Source organism: Mobula hypostoma, chromosome 11, assembly GCF_963921235.1.
Source record: "Mobula hypostoma chromosome 11, sMobHyp1.1, whole genome shotgun sequence".
Taxonomy (NCBI): Eukaryota; Metazoa; Chordata; class Chondrichthyes; order Myliobatiformes; family Myliobatidae; genus Mobula; species Mobula hypostoma.
In genome coordinates this window covers 53037461-53065131 of record NC_086107.1, presented here as the reverse complement: position 1 = coordinate 53065131, position 27671 = coordinate 53037461, and the positions used below count along the sequence as shown (strand labels likewise).

At 41.8% G+C, this 27671-nt stretch overlaps 1 protein-coding gene across 6 annotated transcripts in view; it reads left to right on the top strand.

Moving 5' to 3' along the window:
* myrf (myelin regulatory factor) overlaps nucleotides 1-27671 on the top strand; it is a 290463-nt gene that overhangs the window by 128543 nt on the left and 134249 nt on the right. For all 6 annotated transcript variants that reach the window (XM_063062045.1, XM_063062042.1, XM_063062041.1 and 3 more), the window contains 2 exons: nucleotides 6409-6496; nucleotides 23597-23932. In XM_063062045.1, the coding sequence (XP_062918115.1) occupies nucleotides 6409-6496; nucleotides 23597-23932 (424 nt within the window). The remainder of the gene's footprint in view (nucleotides 1-6408; nucleotides 6497-23596; nucleotides 23933-27671) is intronic.

Genomic DNA, 27671 nt, shown 5'->3' with positions numbered 1-27671 from the left:
GATTTTAGTGTTAAAAGCCACGTACAAATATGACACAGGAGATGTTAGGGACAGCAGATGGTGGCTGCAGAGTCAGGGTGATGGGTGCAGTCCTGATGCAGAGTTTTGACCAGAAACATCAACACTTGTTTTCTTCCCTCAGATGCTACTCAACACAATGAGTTTCTACAGCAGATTGTTGCCGCTTCCGGGTTTACTCTGAACATTCTTAAAAGGGATATGAACCCCAAAATGTAAACATTACCCTTAAAATCTGCTGTCCTTAGCAGGTCAGGAACAGCTTCTTCCCCTCTGCTGTCTGATTTTTAAATGGACATTGAACCCATGAACACAACATCAGTACATTTATTTATTTCTGGGATTTCACTACCTATTTTAACCTAACTATTTAATAGATATATATACTTACTGTAATTCAGTTTTTTTTCTCTATATTTACCTATCATGGATTTCATTGTACTGCTGCTGTAAAGTTCACAAATTTCACGACATATACTGGTGATGCTAAACCTGATTCTGATACAAATTAGCTTAATAATGTTTATATTTTGTTAGTCCTGTTTCTATATTAAACATGTTATGGGATAATAAAGCATATCCTCTGACTCACCATGAGTAATGCCATGGAAAATGTGCTAATACTTAAAATAAAGTTACGCATTTAGTAATTCTTCACAATTCAAGATTCAGGGTATGAAGATAGCAGGACAAATTTATTTGTTTTTGTTTTCTGTTTAACCTTGAACTAGAATTTATGAACCCCACCTACGTGAATGTTATGTTCGCTAATTGACCTGAGAACAAGGTCATATCTGACACAATAATACCATAGGAGCTAAATTGCATGCTGCAATATAATAAGACTGCTGTTAGACATTAGATCTTCAATCTTGCTATTGCCAGTGCTATGGGGGATAGTTAAAATGATTCATAATTATCTTGCATTAAAACAGAGCAGGTAAATTAAACTGACTGGACCATGAGCAATTATGTTTCTAATTATTTGACACAAGATTTGTATTTCTTTATTATTTCCTCTTGTTTATGTGCTAATGATATTCAGTGATAATTTTAGAGTTATTTTCAATTGTAGGTGATCCCTTTTTGTTTATTTTTATTGAATTCATTTCGCCTGCTTTTGTCCAAATCAAAGGTTGCAGCCAATAGGTGAATGGCTTTGCCCTGTTCTCAGACGCTATCAATGATACCTGGTGTCATCCATCAAAAGGTACTAATAAAGATCTAGAACAGATTTTTTCCTAAAATCTGTCCTCGTTGGTTGAAGACTGTATTGCTTCTGTTGCTACATTCCTACTTAAAATGGCTTAAAAGCTCGGGTAAAGGATGGCACCGACTAATGCAATTGAGTGGAGTTTATCGTCACATGCATATGTATATGTGTGCACAGGTACAGGTGCACAGGTACCTGTAGCAGCAGCATCATGACACGTGGCATCATCTAAGCCTTACAGGGGTGGCCATCCTCTTACATTCCATGCGTCAATTTTTTCACGCACAAGTTCAGATGCGATTTTTTTCATGCACGAGTTCTATATTAATATATTTTTAGAAGAATTGAATGGGGGTTCAAGAGTTGTATGGCGCATCTGAGCTCGTGAGTGAAAAAATTGACGCATGGAATGTAAAAGGTTGGCAGCATTCACAAGAAAATTAAACAAGTTTTACAAGAAAGAATACAATTTTTACAAAAAATAAAGTCCACACCATTCTCACTTTATTTACCTGAATAATAATTTCATAATGATCTTATTGTATTTTTAATAAGTTGTATTAGAATTCAGAATTTAGAATTTATGTAAATCTTACATCCATCCCACAACATGAGAGAGTAAAAATCTTTGCTTTATAATTCTGTTGCAATGTACAGACATGTGAATTTAAAAATGGCTTGTAGAAAGAAGCTGTCCCATAGCCTGTTGGTTCTGGCTTTATTGCTGCGGTACCGTTTGCCAGATGGAAGCAGCTGAAACAGTTTATGGTTGGGGTGACTGGTGTCCCTGATGATCCTCCAGCCCTTCTTTCTGCACCTGCTGCTGTAAATGCCTCCAATGGAGGGAAGTTCACATCCACAGATGCGCTGGGCTGTCTGTACCACTCTCTGCAGTGCCCAGCGATCAAGGTTGGTGCAGTTCCCGTACCAGGCGGTGATACAGCCAGTCAAGATGCTCTCAATAGTGCCCCTGTAGATGGTCTTGAGGATTTGGGGGCTCATGCCAAATTCCTTCAGTCGCCTGAGGTGGAAGAGACGCTGTTGTGATTTTTTGCCACAAAGCTGGTGTGTAGAGTCTAGGTGAGATTTTCAGTGATGTGTATACAGGCTCCCCCCGCCATCCGAAGGTAGAGCGTTCCTATGAAACGGTTCGTAAACCAAAATGTCGTAAAGTGAAGAAGCAATTACCATTTATTTATATGGGAAAACTTTGTGAGCGTTCACAGACCCAAAAATAACCTACCAAGTCATGACAAATAACACATAAAACCTAAAATAACAGTAACGTATAGTAAAAACAGGAATGATATGATAAATACACAGCCTATATAAAGTAGAAATACTTTTTCACAATCATTACTGAACTGTTCTCCGTAGCGAAAATCTCACGCAGGCGTCGTCGGCAGAAAATCTCACGCAAGCGCTGTTGGCAAGAAAACTCTCTCCAGTAACCGTTAAACTATGAAGCTGCCAAATCATACCAAATAACACGTAAAAATACACAGCCTATATAAAGTAGAAATAATGTATGTACAGTGTAGTATCACTTACGAGAATCGGGAAGCTAGCTTGCTGAGCACACTGATGATGGTGTGTTAGACTGAGTTGTCGCAGGTTGGGTGGTGCAGTGGCCCCCACCCTCCAGGCCGCCGACAGATACCAAACCGCGAAGCATGCAGGGGTCCAGCGGTAGCCGGGAGGCATCCAGCACATCATTAAGAAAAAAGCCGAAATAAACATGCTAATTAATTAGGTGCCGCCCGACACGTAATTAATTAGCATGTTTATTTCGGCTTTTTTCTTAAAGGTGTGCTGTGTGCCTCCCGGCTACTGCTGCATTCTCTGCGAATCGGTATCTGTCCGCAGCCTGAGGTTTGGGGTGATGGGACACTGGGGTGTCATCTCGTCATTGTCTGTTTCCATTAGAGCAAGCAGCTCATCTTCTTCTATCTCTGCCCGCCTCGATGTCGAAGGTCGATGTTCGTCGTCTGCTGTGGCTGATGTGGAAGGCTTTGCTTGACTGCTGAGCCTGGTGCATTTTTCTATCACACAGTTTTTTAATAAGGACTCAAACCATCCTGCAAATATCCCCTAAACCGACGTACCCTTTCAAAATTAAAGTCGTACTTTATCATTACTCATTCAGTTTCGATTGTTATCCTTTTTTCTTCCAATTGCATCAGCCCTTCATCTGTCAGTTCTTGGTGATGGGATGCCAAAACCTCTTCAATATCATGTTCGTCAGCTTCCACAAGCCAAACTCACTTTGTCCTTACTTCGTTCACCAGGATCAAAACGCTTAATTATGTCTAGTTTTACCGTAAGTGTAACACCCTTACAAGCTCTTTCAGGCTTTTCCGATACCTTAGAATTCGTCTTGCAAACGACTGCTCATAGGCATGTGTTTAAGCAATGCCGGCGAGAATGCCGATCCGAATACGGGGGAGAGCGGCTGCTCAGGGCGCGCTCTGCCTTTTATCACGTGCTGATTTTTTTTCGTAACAGTGAAAACACCTTCTGAAAGTGAAAACAGGGTACTAATGTCGGTCTTTCGTAACAGTGAGGTTTCGTAAAGCGAACGTCCGAAAAGCAGGGGACACCTGTACCGAGGAACTTGTATATTAGAATGGAAATTAGCGTGTTATCTTGTTCTTAGCAGTTGACCTTCATGGATCTGTTATTCTTGTGTCATTTTGTCATTTGACTTGTGAGATTAGATAACCGATTATCTATAGTAATAGCTGCAAATAGTTGTAACGATAATAGGAAAGAGAAGCACATAGTCAGGAGGATATTTTACATCAGGAGGATATTCTGCTCAATTAACGTTTTAGCAAATGTTCAGAAATATCTACTGGCTTTTAATTGTTTTAATTCCTCCATTGGTTTGGGAGTTTATGAGATAACCTGCGGTGTCCAGCACCTAGTGCCATCGTTCGAGCCTGAATCCTGACTATTTCCAAAACATTGCAGGCTGGTCAGAGGGAAGGGAAGTGGTGATGGAACAATGGGAGAGGAAAATAAGTCTGTAAATTTCTCCCAGTTGGAGATAGTTTTAAGTGTATTCCCAACCTGCTGGTCCTTGACCAACTACTTTTAAGGCAGATGTCACTGTACTAAAACCTTTAAGAGCATGATGCCTATTTTTGTTTATGTTCCTGTGAAGGTTCTTGGTGTATGTTCCTACATTTAAGGTACGTTGCGGTTGATGTACATCAGGAGAACAGAATATCATATCTATCTATTAATAGAATTCACTAATGCAACAATTTAGAGATTAAAATGAGCTCTATTTTGTGAACTGTTCTGATGCAACCCTTCTGATAAATTTTCAGTCATAACAAACTATCTGACATTGTCACATCAAGAGTACTCTTCACCTTTTTGAAGTGATGGCATTAGACACATTAAAATGTGCCGTGTTAGGACCAATCTGTGCCTTTTAAATAGGCCATGGATAATCTGATCGCTGACCTCAACTCCATTTTCCTCGCATGATCCCCATAACTTTTAATTCCCCTGTAGGACTATCTGTCTCATCTTTGAATATTATCTCTTAACCCCCAGTTGCTCTCCGTGGTAAAGATTTCAAAAGATTTCACAACTCCGAGAGAAGTAAATCCTCCACCTTTCTTATCTTCACCTTCAAGCCAAAGGATGAAGCAACCCTGGTGTAATTTCATAGATTTATTGTTTAAACTGCGCTTGTGCTTGTATTGTTGTGAATTAACCCTGTGTCATTGGCATCAATCAAACTTTTATTTAACTGTTCAAAGTGTTCTTGAACTTGTGATTGGGGGTAGTTTTGGTTCAGAAAATGTCATTGTGTACTGAGTGGGTGTCCGCAAACAGGAAACACCTTCACCAAGTATAATAAAGCTTGTCTCTGTGGAATTGAAAGAAACAGGAACAGTGAGAAGTTGTCATTGACTGGGATTGTGTCCATTGCAGGAGATAGAGGAAGAGTGCCTCTATAAACTAGGTGTCACTGTGTTTGGAGGAAAAAATGTTGGCTAGCTCAATGTCCAAATATGAAGGATTGAGAGAAAAGGAATACTATTCACAGAGTTGTAAGGAAATAAGCAAAGAAAAAATCGGTCCTGAAGGCAGCCACGGACTGTAATTATTCACTGGGACTTTCTCATATTCTGGGGTATTAGAAATGCAATAGTTTAAAGGGGTTTTAAAAGTATTCATTTTCCCCTCTTTTATAGCTGGCTGCACTTATTCCAACAGGGGATCTTCAATTAGAAATAACAACTCTTGTTTTTCTCCCTACAGATACGATCTGACCTGCTAAGTATTTTTAGCATCTGTAGTTTTTTGTGTATATATACATGCACTTAATGTACATTTGATGGTTTAAAAAAATCATGTTCGGGTGCTTGAGGTCTATTCATAAGCCACAATAAATATCTGTATTCATGCTATTGGATTAAACATTTTCAGTGTATCAGAAGCAGGCAGTGGCTCAGATCAGTGGTTTGAAAATCCAATTTGTCACAGATCTGTAAAAAAAAGACACATGCAGAAGCTTTCCATCATTGTCAAGGTCCAAGTAGCAAAATAGGGGTCTTGGAGGGGTTGTGAAAGTGCAGAAAGCTTGTTTAAACATACAGTACATTGCAGGCATTTTTTTTAAAAAATTGAAGTAATAATCTATAGATTATTACTCATAAAAGAGGGACAGAGACAACAAGAGAGAACAGAATGGTGGAAAGGATGATACTAAAGTGGGCCAGCAATCCTTGATAAAAAATGGAGGGCGGAAAGTAAGGAACGCTGAGTTTACTTTGCAGCAGACATATGGATTTGCAGAACCTTTAAATAACTGATGACTTCAGTGCTTGATTTACTGAATAGACTTCACTCATTCCTTAAATTCCAATTGTTAAAATCATCATTCTTCTTCTTTTCGAACCTAGTTTGAAATCCTCCCCGGATCAAGTAGATAAAATTCTCATTGCTTAATTACATAAGCAAAATAAATTTTATCTCTTTCCTGTCGGCATAATTTCAGATAATATTATCAGTAGTTACAGCTGGGTTATTCAGAAATAAAATGCATGTCTTAGATCTGAGATGGACGTTGTTCATGAATAGCAAGAGACTGTCCTGCTTCTCTGGGTTGCCCTCGTTATCCCTTTCCAATAACAATATTTCCTTTTCTTTTTAAGGGCATGAAATCAATGGAGCTCTTGATACGTCCAACATTGATACAAGTATTCTGGAGGAGTATATCAGTAAGGAAGACTCCACTGAAATGTAAGTCCAAACAGTGATGTAATGGTATAATGAGCATGGGTCAATGTCACATTGGGTGCTGTCTTTATTAAATATCATTGGCTATGGTGCATCTATAATTGTATAGGCTCTTACCTTTATTTAATTGGCCTGAAATAAACACCCTTTTATGAATATTACCTTCTTTGGCAGTCCCTCAGGGTGACTTGCTTCCATTCCAGTTTTGTAGGTTCTGAAGTGGATGATGAGGCCAACGTGGGAAGTGGGAAGTGCCGATTCTACCATAGGTGGGGCAGAAGTTGCCTGATGGGCCAGGAGGCTAGGCACTTTCTAAAGTCATGCACTCTTCCTCTTGCTCTTAAAAGCTGCCTGATGCATGGTTTTGAGGTTTTCACTAGTATTCATCCTTCATGGGCAAGATTCCTTCAAGCAGGCTTTGAATATGTCCTTGAATCTTTTCCTCAGTCCACCTGGTGAAATCTTCCAGTGACAGAGCTGAGAGCATCTGTTCCAGGAGCTTGGTGTTGATCATGCAAATAATGTGACCCTACTTGACAACTCTGACTTGCACGTAATTAGGGTCAATACAATAGTTTGATAGATATTCCCAAATTTGTCAGCTTGGTAAAATGCAGTACCAACAAAGAACTTTGATGTAAAGGACAGATGGTCTAAAAATATTTTTCCTTCTATATTGAGCTTAGCCAACACTTGGAGTCCCAAAATGGATTTGATAACTAGGCAGTGGGTAACTAAAAAAAAAGGAAACAGTAGCCAACTGTTTTGATATATCAGTGCTAGGTGAGGTAAGTGAGGATACTTTTAGGGTTGCCTTATGATTTTTCTGAAAATGGAATGGTCTGCAGCGCTTGTGGAATTGTGCCCTTGGACTGATTTGGATCTTTCAAACTTTTAGTAGACAAAAGAGGGAGTTGCGTAATTCCCCCTTCCCGACATATCCAATGTTCATTTAGAATCAAACCCAACAGAAAATATTCATGGTAGTTCCATGTGGTCCAACTAAATCCTTTATCCTTGCACTGTTTGAAATAATTGAACATTAAAGAAACACGTATTGGTAAACTTTGTTTTTTTAAGGGTGCATTATGTTCAAAATCTACTAGAAGGGAAATAATCTATTGTCAAGCATTCAACATTTTATCGTGCTTCTCAGAAAGAAAGGCATTACTTATGCTTTCCTGTACTATATCATTGTTTCCTTAATTGCCACTGAAACCCCCTCCTCCATCTCCTCACTGATGATTTTATGAGTTGCAAAGTGTAATATTAATACATTGACAGTGTTTTACAAAGAATGACCTTGTGGAAGTTTTACAGCTGTCCCTCCCTTTGTCTCTGTTTTAATCACTGCCTCACCCTTTCAACATGAGCTGATGTAAGCGGGTCTCGTGAGGCAGTACAGCAGTCATTTCTCGTTCTATCTACATTGCAGAGTAGCCGATCTCTGACTGAAAATGTAGGTCAAGTTGTTCTCATTTTGTCTCATTTGGTCAGCCAGCCCGCATGTTTCAAAATTTCAGGTGGGAGCACAGATATCACATCAGAAACGTTAAAGATAATATGATTAATTTTTCAGCTATCTGCATCATCGCAAATTTAATGAAGCAACTAGAGAATTTATCAGAATCAAAATCAAGTTTAATACCACTGGCATATGTCATGGACTTAGTCAACTTTACAGCAGCAGTGCAATGAAATACATGATAAATAAATATAGAGGAAATAAGCCTGAGTTACATTAAGTATATACATATCTCTATTAAATAGTGAAGTTAAAATAAGTAGTGCAAAAAAAAAAGTAATAAAAAAGTAATGAGGTAGGGTTCATGGGTTCAATGTCCAATTAGAAATATGGATGGCAGGGAGGAAGAGGCTGTTCCTGAATCATGGAGTCTATGCCTTCAGGCTTCTGTACCTCCTTCCTGATGATAACGATGAGAGGAGGGTCTGTCCTGGATGGTGGGGTCCTTGATGTTGGACGACGGTTGGCACCCAGCTGAATGGTGCATTACCACCACCAACACCCATGTTCACCAAGAACAAAATGGATGAGACAACTCAAATCGAGCTGTTGACATTTTAGAGGACCCTTACCCTGGTTGGGGAGATTCTATTGTATTTAGTATATTAAATATTAAATAGTGCTGTTATTTTGTCCAGATTTACAGAGATAAATGTTTTTTGGATAGATGCCTGAAGTACTCTTAACTGGAATTCTGCAGCTCTTACACTTACCATTGCCACTGAGATTATTGAGAAAGTAAAGAGGCGTGGGATCCAAGGGGACATTGCTTTATGGATCCAGAACTGGCTTGCCAACAGAAGGCAAAGAGTAGTTGTAGACGAGTCATAGTCTGCATGGAGGTCGGTCACCAGTGGGGTGCCTCAGGGATCGGTTCTGGGACCCCTACTCTTCATGATTTTTATAAGTGACCTGGATGAGGAAGTGAAGGGTTGGGTTAGTAAATTTGCTGATGCTGAGAGGTAATGTTGCAGCTATATAGGGCCCTGGTCAGACCCCACTTGGAGTACTGTGCTCAATTCTGGTTGCCTCACTATAGGAAGGACGTGGAAACCATAGAAAGGGTGCAGAGGAGATTTATAAGGATGTTGCCCGGATTGGGGAGCATGCCTTTTGAGAATAGAAACATAGAAAATAGGTGCAGGAGTAGACCATTCGGCCCTTCGAGCCTGCACCACCATTCAGTATGATCATGGCTGATCATCCAACTCAGAACCCTGTACCAGCCTTCCCTCCATACCCCCTGATCCCTTTAACCACAAGGGCCATATCTAACTCCCTCTTAAATATAGCCAATGAACTGGCCTCAACTGTTTCCTGTGGCAGAGAATTCCACAGATTCACCACTCTCTGTGTGAAGAAGTTTTTCCTAATCTGGGTCCTAAAAGGCTTCCCCTTTATCCTCAAACTGTGACCCCTCATTCTGGACTTCCCCAACATCGGGAACAATCCTCCTGCATCCAGCCTGTCCAATCCCTTTAGGATTTTATACGTTTCAATCAGATCCCCCCTCAATCTTCTAAATTCCAACGAGTATAAGCCTAGTTCATCCAGTCTTTCATCATATGAAAGTCCTGCCATCCCAGGAATCAATCTGGTGAACCTTCTTTGTACTCCCTCTATGGCAAGAATGTCTTTCCTCAGATTAGGAGACCAAAACTGCACACAATACTCCAGGTGTGGTCTCACCAAGGCCTTGTACAACTGCAGTAGTACCTCCCTGCTCCTGTACTCGAATCCTCTTGCTATAAATGCCAGCATACCATTCGCCTTTTTCACCGCCTGCTGTACCTGCATGCCCACTTTCAATGACTGGTGTATAATGACACCCAGGTCTTGTTGCACCTCCCCTTTTCCTAATCGGCCACTATTCAGATAATAATCTGTTTTCCTATTTTTGCCACCAAAGTGGATAACTTCACATTTATCCACATTAAATTGCATCTGCCATGAATTTGCCCACTCACCCAACCTATCCAAGTCACCCTGCATCCTCTTAGCATCCTCCTCACTGCTAACACTGCCACCCAGCTTCGTGTCATCCGCAAACTTGGAGATGCTGCATTTAATTCCCTCATCCAAGTCATTAATATATATTGTAAACAACTGGGGTCCCAGCACTGAGCCTTGCAGTACCCCACTAGTCACTGCCTGCCATTCTGAAAAGGTCCCGTATATTCCCACTCTTTGCTTCCTTCCTGCCAACCAATTCTCTATCCACATCAATACCTTACCCCCAATACCGTGTGCTTTAAGTTTGCACACTAATCTCCTGTGTGGGACCTTGTCAAAAGCCTTTTGAAAATCCAAATATACCACATCCACTGGTTCTCCCCTATCCACTCTACTAGTTACATCCTCAAAAAATTCTATGAGGTTCGTCAGACATGATTTTCCTTTCACAAATCCATGCTGACTTTGTCCGATGATTTCACCGCTTTCCAAATGTGCTGTTATCACATCTTTGATAACTGACTCTAGCAGTTTCCCCATCACCGATGTTAGGCTAACCGGTCTATAATTCCCCGGTTTCTCTCTCCCTCCTTTTTTAAAAAGTGGGGTTACATTAGCCACCCTCCAATCCTCAGGAACTAGTCCAGAATCTAACGAGTTTTGAAAAATTATCACTAATGTATCCACTATTTCTTGGGCTACTTCCTTAAGCACTCTGGGATGCAGACCATCTGGCCCTGGGGATTTATCTGCCTTTAATCCCTTCAATTTACCTAACACCACTTCCCTACTAACATGTATTTCGCTCAGTTCCTCCATCTCACTGGACCCTCTGTCCCCTACTATTTCCGGAAGATTATTTATGTCCTCCTTAGTGAAGACAGAACCAAAGTAGTTATTCAATTGGTCTGCCATGTCCTTGCTCCCCATAATCAATTCATCTGTTTCTGTCTGTAGGGGACCTACATTTGTCTTAACCATTCTTTTTCTTTTCACATATCTATAAAAGCTCTTACAGTCAGTTTTCATGTTCTCTGCCAGTTTTCTCTCATAATCTTTTTTCCCCTTCCTAATTAAGCCCTTTGTGCTCCTCTGCTGAACTCTGAATTTCTCCCAGTCCTCAGGTGAGCCACTTTTTCTGGCTAATTTGTATGCTTCTTCTATGGAATTGATACTATCCCTAATTTCCCTTGTCAGCCACGGGTGCACTACCTTCCTTGAATTATTCTTTTGCCAAACTGGGATGAACAATTGTTGTAGTTCATCCATGCGATCTTTAAATGTTTGCCATTGCATATCCACCATCAACCCTTTAAGTGTAATAGGTTGAGTGAACTCGTCCTTTTCTCCTTGGAGCGATGGAGGATGAGAGGTGACCTGATAGAGTTGTATAAGGTGATGGGAGGCATTGATCGTGTGGATAGTCAGAGGCTTTTCCCCAGGGCTGAATTGGCTAGCACGAGAGGGCGTAGTTTTAAGGTGCTTGGAAGTAAGTACAAAGGAGATATCAAGGGTACGTTTTTTATGCAGAGAGTACGTGGAATGGGCTGCTGGTGGCGGCGGTGGAGGCGGAAACGATAGAGTCTTTTAAGAGACTCCTGGATGGCTACATGGAGCTTAGAAAAATAGAGGGCTATGGGTAAAGCCTGGTAGTTCTAAGATAGGGACATGTTCGGCACAGCTTTGTGGGCCGAAGGGCCTGTATTGTGCTGTAGGTTTTCTATGTTTCTATCTTTCTGTGTTTCTTCTTGACATCTATCTTCTATCCTCTAACATTCTGCATTCATTCTCAGGACTCGTGAGGTTGAAGTTGTTTTTTGTGTGTGCCATACTTTGCCAGAGCCTCGGCGACCACTTTCTGTTCTCTCAAGTGGTTGTCTTGGAGGAAAGATTCTGTGAGTGGACCCCCACGTCCTTCTCACAACACAGTTTTTTTTACGAGCAGGGTTGCAAGCTCACACTCAGCCCGGCACAGATGGAAAGAGTGCCCGGGAACAGCCCAACTGGGTTTGAACTCGGGAACCTCCGCTCCGGAATCCGGTGCTGATGTCACTGCGCCACCAAAGGTTGGAAATAGGAATGCTGATAAATTCATCCCAACTGTGCTCCAAAGGTGGCAATGGTCCTTTACTTTGTAATGACACCAGCATTCAAGTAGGAGGGAACATACAACACCAGCTAAACTTTAAACATTGCAGCAGCTTTGAAGTTCTATTTTCCCAATCCAAATGGACCGCATCTACTTCGAATAATGTCGATATGTGCCATAAATTTACAGGGTCTAGGCTAAGTGTCCATTGCTAGGATCATATACCTGTCATATAGACTGATTTTGGCTCCATTTCTTTGCCATGACTCCTTTATCTTTAAAGTACCCACATGGCCAACCCGGACGTGACGTGACCCCCTTCACTCTCTAGGACTTTATGTTATCTAGCATGCATCGAGCTCTACTAAGAGACCAAGGCCTGGATTACCAGAGCAATGATGGTAATTCCTCCCTCTGACTAACTGATACTACTGTCTGGAATTTGCTTACGGACAGTTAAATGCTGATTGTGGAAGGGGCTGATGAAAATGCCCGGCTTCTCCACAAGTTGAAAGGACTAGATAAGGTGGATGTAGAGAGGATGTTTCCTGTGGTGGGGGAATCTAGAACTAGAGGGCACAGACTCAAATCTGAGGGACTACCTTTTAGGACAGAGGCAAGGAGGAATATTTTTAGCCAGTGAGTGGTGAATCTGTGGAATGCTCTGCCACAGACTGTGGTGGATGCAGTTGATAAGGCGGACGTTGATGGTTTCCTGATTGGTCAGAGCATCAAAGGAAATAGTGGGAAGGCAGGTGTATGGGGTTGAGTGGGATCCAGAATCAGCCATGATGGAATGGCGGAGCAGACTCTGGGCTGAATGGCCTAAATCTGCTCCTATGTCCTATAGTCTTATGGTTTTATAAGCTGCATTCAGTGCCTCTGGACAACCAACCAACAGCAAACAACTGATTTGACATGTACTGATGGGGGGATTAACTTTTAATAAAAACCTTATTAACTGGGGTGTAATTTATATTTTTAATGACATAGTAAAACTCGATTACCATTCAAAAAATTGATGTATTGACTCCAATAAACACAGAAAAGCATGTTAAAACTTCTCAAACCTGGAAAGGTACATGAGTATGGTGCGAAGGGTTCGCTGTTGCTGAGCCCTAGGCCTTGGGCAGCATGCCCTCACGTACACGTGCGAGAGATTTGTTCACACTACTACGGGTGAAGGTGTCATCCAGTTGAAAATCACCTTAACCTGCAGAAGAACAATTTTATGCAGATTCCTTGGTGTCATACCAGCCACTGGGAAATTTATCTTCTGTTACACCAGGAATTTATGCACTTTGATACTTTTGTTCCTACATTAAGCTTCCCCAAGTGTACTAACTACCATGGAATGTGCAAAATTTCTCAGCAGTGAGGATTTCAACCTCAATGGTGTGAAACTGGCAGAGAAGCCTACAAACATGTTTTTAGAATGAGGGAGCAGACTGGAGCATGTGGAATCCTTGTCAAAAGCATCTTACACGCAAAGTGGAAAATCCGGAGCAAACTTGGATCAATAAAGGATGCTCAACAGTCATGGCAGGGCTTAAATGCTGTTACCTCTTACAAAGTGGAACCAAGTGACAGAGGTGACAACAAGGCATTGCTCCCAGCTGAGTACAATGCCTTATATGCTTAATTTAACTGTTAAAACATGGAGGAAACTTCTCGAACAACCACTGCTCCTGATAACCCTGCGATTTCAGTCTCTGAGGTTGATGTGAGAGTATCCTTCAGGAGACTGAGCCCATGGAAAGCATCCATTCCAGCTGGGGTACCAGGCTGAGTACTGAAGACCGGTACTGATCAACTGGCTGGAGTGTTCGCTGAGATCTTTAACCTCTCGCTTCAGCAGTTTGAGGTACCCCACCTGCTTCAAGCAGACTTCGCTTACACTTTTTCCCAAGAAGAACGTGGTAACCTGTCTCAGTGACTATCATCCAGTAGCACTCCCATCCACTGTGATGAAGTGTTATGGGAGGGTGGTGATGAAACATCAAGTCCTGCCTGAGAAGTGACTTAGATCTGCACCAATTTGCCTACGGGAGCAACAGGTTCACTGTGGACGCCATTTTATTGGTTCTTTACGCAACCCTGAAACATCTGGACAGCAAAGATGCTCTTTATTGATTACAGCACAGCATTCAATACTATAATTTCCTCCAAACTAATCAATAAGTTTCAAGACCTGGGCCTCACTACCTCCTTCTGGAATTGGATCCACGATTTCCTCACTCGCAAACTTCAGTCAGTTTGGATTGGCAGCAAAATCTCCTACACAATCTCATTCGTACAGGTATACCACTAGGCTGTGTGCTAACTTACTTTACATTTATGACTGCGAGGCTAAGCACAGCTCCAGTGCCATATTCAAGTCGACTGATGACACCACTGTTGGATGAATCAAAGGTGGTGATGAATCAGCATTTAGGTGGGAGATTGGAAATCTAGTTCAGTGGTCTCACAACAGCCTCTCACTCAATGTCAGCAAGACCAGGGAGAGGATTATTGGCTTCAGGAGGACGAAACCAGATGTCCAAGAGCCAGTTTTCATTGGGGGTGGGGGGGTCAGAGGTGGAGAGGGTAAGCGACTTTAAATTCCTCGGTGTTATCATTTCTGAGGACCTGTCCTGGGCCCAGCACGTAAGTGCTATTACGAAGAAAGCATGAGAGTGCCTCTACTTCCTCGTAAGTTTGCAAAGATTTGACATGACAAATTCTATAGATATGTGGTGGAGAGTATATTGACTGGTTGAGTCTCAGTCTGGTATGTAAACACAAATGCCCTTGTACAGAAAATCCTACAAAAAGTAGTGGATACGGCCCAGTCCATCACAGTAAAGCCCTCCCACCACTGAGCACATCTACACATAGAGCTCTCGCAGGAAAGCAGAATCCACCATCAAAGACCCCCACCATTCAGGCCATGCTGTCTTTGTGCTGGTGCCATCAGGAAAAAGGTGCAGGAGCCTCAGGATCCACACCACCATGTTCAGGAACAGTTATTACCCCTCTGCCTCTCGAACTGGAAGGGATAACTTCACTTCATTCCACTCACTCCATCACAGAACTGTTCCCACAACCTATGCACTTACAAACATACTTTCAAGGACTCGTCATCTCGTGTTCTCAATATTTATTGCTTTTTTTTCCTCTTTCACATTTACATTTTGTTTTCCCTATGCTTATTGGTTGTTTGCCCCCCTGCTGAATGCAGCCTTTCATGGATCCTATTGTGTTTCTTGGATTTACTGAGAATGCCTGTTAGAAAACGAATCTCGGGGTTGTATATGGTGACGTAGATGTGCTTTGATAATAAATTTACTTTGAACGTTGAAAGCATGGAAACTCTGGATTGCACCTGGGTCACTGGTGCTTTCAGACAGTGGCACTAACCACTGCAGCACTGTGCCGTGATTTCACTACCTTTTCACACATATGGCAATGTTGCTCTGTTAGTGCCTTCACTCAGGAGGTCAGATTGTCCGGAGCTCCTCCATCCATTTCATGTTCAGAGCCGACGGAGTGAACACTCTCGCTTTTCCAGCACCCCAATATATCTCCTACGTCTCTGGTTTGCTACCTAGTGTTAACTGTTACGCCTCCATGCTACCCTTATGCTCTCATGTGTATCCCTGGAGCCCTTGGACTGTGTATGGCTTTCACTATTGAAGTTTTTGTTCTCTATGTGACATTCACAAACAACATTAGGTAACCTGTTGCACCCTTTTAATGACAAAGAGTTTGTGGAGCTATTTCTAGGCTTGTACATTCAATACTTAGTAATTAGTGCACTTGTGTACTAGATGTTCCATGGTCCTTCTCTGATCAAATTTTAACCCCATCACCATGCTTGTCTCACAATGTAAAAGCCTAGAGTTCCCTGGCAGATCAGAATTGCTTTAGCCATTGCTTCTTATGAACATTGTATGGGAGTGGTATCTGGACAGATATACAAGGATATGCAGTGATGATGACTGTCTTGAAGATATTTCTATTGGCATCCATTAGTCTTGTGAGACCATGGATCTGCGCCTGGAAAGTCTTCACTCTCCAGGGCGCAGGCCTGGGCAAGGGTGTATGGAAAACCAGCAGTTGCCCATGCTGCAAGTCTACCCTCTCCACAACACCAATGTTGTCCAAGGGAAGGGCATTAGGACCCATACAGCTTGGCGCCAGTGTTGTCGCAGAGCAATGTGCCTTGCTCAAGAACACAACACGTTCCCTCGGCTGGGGCTCGAACTCACAACCCTCAGGTTGCTAGTCCAATGCCTTAACCACTTGGCCACATCCACATTTCTATTGGAGTGTATAGTAAAAACAATCTTTGTTCATGCAAGACCCAGTACTCAGCTACTGCCCTTGTGGCGCGGTGCATTAGATAGGGAAGGAAGTAGTGTTACATGAACTTTTGCAATGCATTAACCTTTGGCTTTGTTGGGATGTCCACTTATCAAAATAGACCTTAAGGGTATATGCACTGCTGACCCTTGTTTACATGCAGCAATGTACAGATGTAACATCCTACTGATATTTGAAGGCTTCGTTGAGGATGCTTGAAACTGAGTCCACTTGATTAAAGGTGTGGTCCCCTTAAGTAACATTACCTGAACCGATGAATGAAGTTCTGCTGAGGCACGTGGCAGATCTCAAAGAAACTGTATTTCAATTGCTGCCTGGGGCTCACTGAACATCCATCAGGTCCAGTGCTATCTCCTCCCAGTGGCTTCAGCTTGCTTTCTTTCCCAATGCAAGCTTTCTTTGATCTGTTCTGCCAACTACTTGTCCCTTATGACTTTCGCCTGCAGCACAAAATGGCTGGGAGGAGGTGCTGGTGTTGTGACCTCATTGGATGATTGTGTACAATGGGATTGGGTGGAAGTATTGGACAAAGTACTGCTGAGTCAGTAGAGACAATGAAGAACTGTTACATTTATGCAAATATTGTTAGTTTGTGTGCTTGACACAACGTGTAAGTCAATGAGTCAGAAGCTTGAGTGTGTAAATGACAAGACGAGGGATGAGAGACAGATCTGAGACAGGAGGAGGATGAGTTGGTTTGTCAATAGAAGTTTGAGAAGTGAGCTTGTATTGTGGAATCTTAACTTTACCCCTGCTACAGGAGAATTTCCTATTTTAGCTCTTCACCGCCCTGCCTAATGAGCCTCCAGTTCTGGCCTCTGCAGTATCTCCTCCCCCAGTTCTGTGCTGTGGAAACATCCCACCGTGGCCTTCCATCCCTCAGTTGTATTCCTGTGAGTGGTGTCTTGTTTATGGCATGGCACAAGTACCTTTGTTAGAAGGGCGTAGCTGTGGCATGCGAAGGTCCTGGTGCCTCACAGTCAACAGCAAGCCCAGGAACAGAGGCGTGCAAGAGTGACGTGGAAAGGGAGTATAAGTGTGAGTGTGTTGAAGTGAGGTTCCTATCGGGCAGAGGGATACAATGAGCAACAGGGCGGGGAGAAGGCAGGTGAGGCATGCTGAACAGGATGGCTGTGAAATGGGAAAAAGACACAAGGAAAAGCGACAAGGAAGGGAGAGATGGGCAGAGTGGTATAAAATGAAAGAAATGCTAAGGTAAACGAAGAGAGAGAGAGATGGGGAAGTAGCTGAGTAGGTGAGTGAGTGTTTTACAGAAATATATTAGCAGTGTGAGTGGAGGCAAAGGCAAGAACTGTAAATTTATTGAAGAACTTTTAAGTTGTGAGGAATCGCCATGATCATCCTTGTGAAGTTATGTTTGTTTCCTAATACTGATCAGCACTATGGGCAGTGTTGCGCCTCAACGACTTCCTGTAACTAACACTGGAGAGTCTCCACAGGCCCCTTGTGCATAGTACTGTCCTTCTGCAGGTAATGCAATTGGCCAGCCTCATGATTTTCTCTCACTGGCCTACAATATACTGCTTTCCCTTGTTAAGCACTGGTAAATCTCTTGATAAGAAAACAGCACTATCCAAGAGCTGGAAGGATGCCGATGATGTTGTGGATGTGTGTCTTTAAGGACTGCCAAATGTGGTCTCAGTTGGACAAGAAATTGAACAAGACATTTTCTGCAAAGCACACTGTTCCTGAAACAACATGGTCTTGCACAGAGAAACATTAAGCCACAAGTGTTTAAATTGCATGGTGTATCAATTGCTATCTTAAAAGTTTTTTAAAACATAGTTCATTGAAGGAAATTGAGGATGTGTAAGAGGCTGGAATTCAAGGAATGGGGAATTCTAAAGTCAGTAGGAATGAAGAAGGTTACAAAAAACAGGAATGGAACTTCAGAAGGAGAGGGGAACTGTGAATTTAAAAATAAGTATTCAAAGGCTATTAAATTAAAGTGCCTTTCATTGAAAATAAAGTCCTATTCCGATTAATATCACAATTATTTGTACTTACTCATTAGCCCAATGAAAATTGAATAAAGTTAATGTTTTATTTTATTTCTATGTTTACTCTAAATCAGAATTTTTTTCTGATTAGTTTCTTGGCTTGCTTGATGATGTCACTTACTGGTTATCTGCTACAGATGAAAACCTGATACCAAGTTGCAGTTGAATAGGGGAAATCCACACTCAAACATTTAATCCTTGTAATCACATCTGAAGGTCAGTTGCATGCGTCACTGATGACTAGAAAATTTGAACACTTTGCTTTCCTTTGCTGCTATTTAAAACAATCATTACCATACTACAAATTCTACATAATCTCTCACTGGCCACAGAATAAAATCTCTACTTTGACTCAGGATGTTATACCAGCCTTTCCTTGACAAAGTACATTCAGTGTCCACCTGTACACCTGCTCATTAATGCAAATATCTAATCAGCCAATCATGCGGCAGCAACTCACTGCATAAGAGCATGCAGACATGGTCAAGAGGTTCAGTTGTTTTTCAGACCGAACATCAGAATGGGGTGGAAATGTGATCTAAATGACTTTCATCTGGACCGATTGTTCTGTGAGCAAAAGTCCTTTGTTAGTGAGAGAGGTGAGAGGAGAATGGCCAGACTGGTTCAAGCTGACAGGAAGGTGACAGTAACTCAGATAACCATGCGTTACAACAGTGGTTTGCTGAAGAGCATATCTGAATGGACAACACATCGAATTTTGAAGTGGATGGGTTACAGCAGCAGGAGACCATGAACGTACGCTCAAGAGGCCACTTCATTAGGTACCTCCTGTAACTAATAAAGTGGCTACTGAGTGTATATGAGTTACTATCCCATCATCACGGTCTCTGTTAACCTGCTCTTGGATACTTAAACCATAATGATCAGTATGCTCCCTTATGTAAACTATGTGTTCTGTGTAAGATAATGATAAAATTAAACTTGTATACTTATTGGATTGGAGCATTGGGCGTGCCTTTGTGAAATTAGTGAATCCAAATAATGATTTTCCTTCCAGCCCCACATATATTCCCCACTTCCTGTTCTGAAGCTGAATGCCACAAGCCAGATGGCAGTTATTTCTGTCAGCCCTCCCAGATATTGTGCACTTCCAGTTCTGGCTTCTTGAATTTTCCTGATTTTAATACTCCACAATGCCTGCATTTACCTCAAAGTTCAGCTATCATACTCCCACCCAAACCTCTCATACCCATTGTCCACTTCCCGACTCCACCTTCTTCTGAAGATCTCCAAACAGAGCTGCTAGGTGGCTGCATCATATTGTTGTCTTTCCCCATCCCAAAGTTGTAGTGTCTCCCTTGTCGAATCTCTTTTCATTTACATCTGCGGATCTTCAGATGCCCTGCACCATTTTAACAGACTCCTGGATCTAACCTTGCGTTCACCATCCCGTATGACCAATCACTTTGTGCGTCTATTTCCTGCATGGACAACCTAAGTATTCACTGGTCCACAGCTGAATGGAGCCTGAACCAGAACTAGCCATCCTCTGTCTGGTTGAAACTGTCCCCTGTTGACAACTTCTCTCTCAACCCCATTCATTTCCTCCAAAATAATAATACACGAACATAAACCAAAGTTGCTCTTTTGTGTGTTATATGGAACTTTTTGTGGTTTCAGTCTTGTTCTGGTCCCATTATATTTGCTTCTTTTCCCCAGTGCCAGAGAATTGACATTTCTGATGTTTTCTGCTCTTAGTCTACTGGAAATTTTCTTCAGCTTTGCTTCCAATGTTCACATTTCTCTCATCCTGTGGTTGGTGACTCCTTTATTTTCGAGATGAACCAGTAACAAATATCAGCTATAAACTTTCTGATTTCCAGAGGTACTCTGCACGAAGTAGACAAGGAGGAAGTGTAGGCAAAGATCACATTCCATTCTCTGTACAAATGACTGGTCTTCCTTTCTACCATACATGCCTATCAATCATGCACATTCTACACTTCTATTCTTATCCTTTCTTTTTTCCCCTAAACATGAGATTCTTCTTGCTTTTTATCCCACCAGCTTCCACAATGACTGAGAACTATTCTCTGTCAATCCTGCCATCTTCAATCTGATCCATGTCATCTTTCGTCCCCCTTGTTTCCAGCATGCTAAAGGATTACTTCATTCCTGACACTCTTCTATTCATCAGTCACTGCCAACACCACAGCCCCTTCCCATGGCAACCTCCCCTCTCATCACAGGATAGAACAGTGACTTTCTCTTCCTCACCTTCCACCATTCTCTCTAAGTGAAGCAGCTGTTTACTTGCAATTCTTTAAATATAGTATGCTGTATTTGATGTTTTGGGAAATTAAATGCAAAGCTGATAGCCACTTCTTTAATACCTCTGTATAGTCTTAGTGCCGTGCCACAAGCTTCCAGTTGTCACTTTCATTGTGTCTACCTAGCTTCTACTTTCTCCTTGGACGAATGAATTGTTTCAATGAAGCTAAAAATAAACTCAACGAAAGTACCTCAGATTTTGATTGGGAGGCACTTCTGGGGTGGACATGGAGTTTAACAATTTCAGATCATACCTATTGTCTCATATTATTAAGTCATTGTTGATAATGGTTTTTGTTCTTTGCATTTACTTTTTCTCTAAATCTATTTTAACTTCCTTTATTTGTCCCATTTCATCTCTCTTTGCTTTAACCTCATCCGATTCTTCACTATATCTTTTTCATAACCTTTCCATGATATTTCCTCCCTTCCCCACTTATCTGGATCATAAAAACTGTTATAGCTCCACATTACCTTGTAAAGATGATGACAGGTCAATGACCTGAAACTGTTTATTTCTCCACAAATTCTGTTGACCTGCCAAATATTCCACCTCTCATGAGGTATCCCAAGATGTCTGTACACAGTCAGGTACTCATATTTAGTCTTTGAATGAATATAATACTAATTAATATATTTAGGAACCGAGCCATTAACGTCATGGGGGGGGGAGATGTGGTGGGGTGAGAAGTGGTAACAGCTCATTGTTGGCAATGTGACAATGGTTCACCTGCACCAGAATATTAAGCAATATGTGAACAGAAATTATCTCAATCTGTAACCAAGGCTGCTGCAACGTTTTTTTAAAAAAAGCTGGAAAAAGGTTAATCATCCACCACATTATTGTACCTGGCCATCATTACAACTTGCGCCATTCAATTTCTTAAATTGCTGTTTCACTTCAGTTCACCGATGTCACAAAGCACAGATCTGAAAGAAAAGGGACAACGTAAATTTGATGACCTGCTGTATTTGTAGCAGTGAGGATGTCCTAATTGAAGTGCAGATATTTCACACCTCGTTCCTCCAATACCTTCCAGTATTATTGCTTCTTCAGCATTCAGTTACATGTCCTTCTTCTTGAAATTTCCTCATTTGTGTGCCCTCTACTTCTCTCTAAATTGTCTCACTGTACTGCTAGGAATGGATGTCTATTCAACACTCATTAATTTGTTCATGCCCTTCAGGACAATCAATGGGCTATTCTATGCAACCTATCAGCGCCTATCTATACTAATCCGATGTGTGGACTTGCAACATGGCTCCACGCATCGATTACTATTTGGTTCCTAGGTACTCTCATGCTCCTAACATCCTTAAATAATGACTTCAGGTTGTTCTTAATCAATATGCTAAGGATAGATGGCCCCTTTTTGCCCTCCTAACTTCTTCCTTGAGTTTTCTCCCACACCCCTTATATAATTCAAAGGACTCACTTGGTTGTAGATGGATTTACTTATTGCATGCTTCCCTTTATTCTCAATCAAACCTTCAACGTCCTATGTAAACCTGGGTTCCCTGACCATACCATCTCTACCTTTTACCCTTGTAGGAATATGCTGGCCCTGAACTCTTACTATTACACTTTTTAGAGTCTCCCTGAAGCACCTGCTCCCAGTCTACATTGTTAGGTCCATTCCCTCTCTTCTCTTGTTGAAATCAGTCTTCCCCCAATTTATGGGCTTAACTTGAGGATTATTTTTATCTTTTTCCATAACTATCTTGCAACTCGCAGGATTAAAGTCGCCATCCTCAAATTTCAAATTTAATTATCATTCAGCCATACATGAATACCCATGAATACAGCCAAGTGAATCAATGTTCCTCAGTGTTCATCCTTAAAGAAGATGGCAGAGTTTGTCATTGAAACATTGGTTATAATCAATACCCGAACCTGGCTGGAAGCCCGAGGAGAGTTTATTTGTCATACACGGTGAGAAAGCACTAGATCCTTTTCCAGAGTTCCTCACTACCCACTGAGACTTCCACCACCTACCCAGATTTATTTTCTAACAATATGTCAAGCAGAGCCCTAGATATGTCAAACAGCTCCATACACATGGTAGTAATGGCTAAAAAGGTCAAGGAATATGGGGAGAGGACAGAAACAGAGTACTCAATTTGGCTGATTGGCTGTGATCGCACTGAATAGCAGAGCAGGCTCAAGGATTTGAATGACTCACTCCCGGAGCTAATGTTAATATTTCTCGATTGGTGTGGCTTGTTTTGAGCAATTAGAAAGACTGAAGATTATTTTTTTAAGAAGTCCTTTCAAGTTCACTTCCCATTTAAATAACATCCTCTCAAACTTAAAGGCTGGGTGGACAATGAACCTCAGGGTTGTATATGGTGATATACTGTATGTGTATTTTGATAATAACTTTGACAAATTAATATCTAACTTCTTCGATCATCTCCAACCTTCCCAGTGTTGGTTCTGGGCTGATTTTACAATTTCCCGGGGAAGAGATGTGCAATTAAAACAGTGCAAGCAAACAAACTTAAGTGCAGCAGACTAAATACATTATGTTCAACCTCCAAAGTATACTTTCTTAAATTGGCTTACTTGCTGTTTTTCAGTGGTTTGATTTTCAAAAGCATTCATTACAACCTGATGTGACGTTTGTCAAGGACATATTATCAGCCAAAAACTTTCCATGGCAGTAATTAATAGCTGTTTTACTGTTGGTAACCTCCACAGCATCTCTGACTAACTCCTCAGATAAGGAATTGGCTGCTAATCATCAGAAATCCTATGTGGTCATTGGCTGAATAATTGTGTATTTTGCTCAATTTAATTCATACTTTTGACTTTTTAGAATAATAGTGTAATATTTCTCATGGTCCTCTCTCTGCAGCTGTTTCCCAGAGCTCCCAGTCTCAGTAAGTTATTCCAGCTCTCAAGCATCTGGCTGTGGTTCTATTCCCAGTGCCATTGTGAACACAGGACACCTGAACAGCCCTTCCACGAGTGGAGTCAGCCACCTTTGTCACGTCGCTGCTGGCTCAATTCCAATTGCAACTAGGCATGGAAGTCACATGCCTAACCCCGCGTCATGTGGCCCAAGCCTCAGTGGTCATGTGAACTGTACTGGCAACAATGGAATGATAGTAAAAAGCTACCCTGCCAACATCTGCATGAACAGCAACACTACTGCTATTAAAGTGGAACCAAAGCCTTCCTATGCACCTGGGTAAGTGAAAATAAGGAACTATCTCAATACTTGAAAGTTTTGTTTCCATTTTCCAGTATTAAATGTTCAGGCATACCTGCACCCTTTCCTTGTTACTGTACAAATAATACAAAGATTCAATTATTTTAGTCGCATTGCAGTGTTTCTTCACGGCCCAAGAGCCAGTGCTTAAGATATAGGAGAGAACTTGCTGGTAAATCTTGGCAGTTCTGCATGTGACTGGTTGCATTTCCCTGTGTAAGTGCCAGGAAGTTCAAGATTTACACACAAGTCTCAAACTTACTGACAGCTGTTCGCCAGCATTTCTTCCACAGTTCTCCGCCAATGGAATCTTCATGGAGTGCAGTGTGGGAGCTTGCAGCTGGAGAGGTTTCCCAATGCTCACAGCTCAAGCTGACTGAACTGAATGCAGGGATTAAGGTGTTAGCAGTTTTCAAGATTTAAAAAAAATTGAGTTCATTTTAAATGTTTTAGTTTTTATATTTCCTAAATCATTTAATTTGTCCACCTGTTTTAATGGTTTGATGCACTCTTTTATAGTTTTGCAATGATTTTACATGTTTATGACTATTGGAACCATTAATGCTTGTTAACAGCTGGTTTAGCTAAAGGTCAAGCTTAGCTGCTTAGAGGGTGGGACTTTTCAGCTCCTGTGGCCACCCAGACACTGGAATTATCACACACAGAAGGCCCTGCTGCTGCACTACGTCTCAGGGCTGGGGACCCGGCCAGCTTTCCCTAAGAATTGTCAGGTGTGAGATGGGAGAAAGGTCATTGCAAAGTTAGCTTACAGTTCAACAGTGAATGCTGACTGTAAATCCAGGCTGTAATATGATGTAAGATTTTAAATATGATTGTATTCAAGTCAAGTCAAGTTTCTTGTGTTTTAACTACATACATGTATATAATCGTTTAATGTGTCTAGAAATGAGATGGTTCTCTGAAGCAGGGTGTAAAGCACAGTAGTACACATAATACATGGTAATTTATGAAGGTAAGGATAAAATCTACACATAAATAACCAACTAAGGTACATTAATATTAAATATTATAAGATACAGAATAGATTAACCAATGACACTTCAAATACGATGTGGCCAGGAGTTTGGAAGCCTAATGGCCTGGGGAAAGAAACTATTTCTCATCCTGACCGTTCTTGTTTTTAATGCACCGTAGTCTCCTGCCTGATGGTAGAAAGTCAAAGAGGATGCTGAATGGATGGGTGGAATCCTTAATAATACTGAGGGCCCTGCGTAAGTAGCACTCCTGATAAATGTTCCCCGATGGACAGTAGGGAGTCCCCCTATGATCCTCTCAGCTGTTCTCACAGTCCTTTGTAGGGACTTCTGGTCTGATGCTCGACTGCTCTCACACCAGATGGAGATGCAACTTGTCAGGACACTCTTGACGGTGCTCCTGTAAAACGCAGTTACAATGGGGGGTGAGATCCTCAAACTTCTTAGGAAGTGGAGCCATGCTGTGCCTTCTTGTTCAGGGAGGTGATACTCAGGGACCAGGTGCGATCGTGATAACATAACTAATTTTATCAATTAAAATGTCTTTTATGCCCTTACTACTGTTGGTCTGATTTTCTTCCCAAGGTCTGCGGTTGGGTGAGACCTGGAAGGGGTGGGGTTTGGAAATGAAGGACTCAGTGTCATTGTGAGTGAGAGTCGGTGCCTTGGAGATTAAGGTATAAACAGAATATGGCTTTTAGGAAGAAGTGTACATTTTGGAGACTTGCTTTGGTACTGCTGTGCAACTCTAGGAGCATTACTTGTCACTAGAGTTACTTGTCACATTACTTGTCACTGGCCAGGGAAGTTTGGCCAGGTGGATTCAGAATTGGCTTGCCTGCAGAAGGCAGAGGGTGTTGGTGGAGGGAGTACATACAGAATGGAGGATTGTGACTAGTGGTGTCCCACAAGGATCTGTTCTGGGACCTCTACTTTTTGTGATTTTTGTTAAAGACCTGGATGTCGGGGTAGAAGGGTGGGTTGGCAAGTTTGCAGATGACACAAAGGTTGCTGGTGTTGTAGATAGTGTAGAGAATTGTCGAAAATTGCAGAGAGACATTGATAGGATGCAGAAGTGGGCTGAGAAGTGGCAGATGGAGTTCAACCTGGAGAAGTGTGAGGTGGTACACTTTGGAAGGACAAACTCCAAGGCAGAGTACAAAGTAAATGGCAGGATACTTGGTAGTGTGGAGGAGCAGAGGGATCTGGGGGTACATGTCCACAGATCCCTGAAAGTTGCCTCACAGGTAGATAGGGTAGTTAAGAAAGCTTATGGGGTGTTAGCTTTCATAAGTCGAGGGATAGGGTTTAAGAGTCGCGATGTAATGATGCAGCTCTATAAAACTCTGGTTAGGCCACACTTGGAGTACTGTGTCCAGTTCTGGTCGCCTCACTATAGGAAGGATGTGGATGCATTGGAAAGGGTACAGAGGAGATTTACCAGGATGCTGCCTGGTTTAGAGAGTATGCATTATGATCAGAGATTAAGGGAGCTAGGGCTTTACTCTTTGGAGAGAAGGAGGATGAGAGGAGACATAATAGAGATGTACAAGATACTAAGAGGAATAGATAGAGTGGATAGCCAGCGCCTCCTCCCCAGGGCACCACTGCTCAATACAAGAGGATATGGCTTTAAGGTAAGGGGTGGGAAGTTCAAGGGGGATATTAGAGGAAGGTTTTTTACTCTGAGAGTGGTTGGTGTGTGGAATGCACTGCCTGAGTCAGTGGTGGAGGCAGATACACAAGTGAAGTTTAAGAGACTACTAGACAGATATATGGAGGAATTTAAGGTGGAGGGTTATATGGGAGGCAGGGTTTGAGGGTCGGCACAACATTGTGGGCCGAAGTACTATTCGATGTTCTATGTTCTACTAAGATCTTCCTGCCAATCTGTTCCTAGGAGCCTTAGAGTGTCTCTGTGGGACCCTCCAGAGAAAATCCTTCTGCTGGTATCGTTCTCGGTCAGTCTCTCTGTTGAATCTCTATTCACCACAGAGCTATTCAGGAAATAACACCCTCGCCAAGTTGCAGCTGTGCCACTTGTAGTGTGCTTATGACCTTTTAAAGACCGGTCCCTGAAGCTGCAAGCACTGATAAGTATGCAATGTAAAGCATAGCAGTTGGCTGGCATGTACCAAAGGTGAAACAGCATGCTGGGGAACATGACAGTGACACTGAATAGAGATTTAATCTGAAGATTCTGATCTTAAAACCGCTGCTGAAAGCAGTTACTGCACTACCGAAGCAAAAAGCAAACTGCTGGAAGAGCTTAGTGGGTCAAACACCCGTGGTGTCAGCATCTTGTGTTGACTGGTATGGGCTCTCAAGTCGAAATGTCAGCCATCTCTTTGCCTTCACAGATGCTGCTTTACCATTTATCCAGCAGGCTGCTCTTCACTCCAGATCCCAACAGCTACCAACTCTGTGTCTTCATGGCATCACAGAACTTTGTTTTGGCATACCTAAAACATAGAAAATGAAATTATATGCCATGGATCATTGATCCGGGCTTTAAAAAAACTGTTAGCTATGTTGTATTTTACTTTACAAAATAGTACTTTATTGTATTGCAAATGTTGTGAATGTAGTACATTTGTCTGTCATCATCACAGTTCTGAGTGTATCATTACATTCACTTTGTTTTACGTGATGTAAAATTGTATCAATTGTTCATTACAAAACATCCTATCCAATCAGTGATAAATTTGAGAAGTTATTGCCTG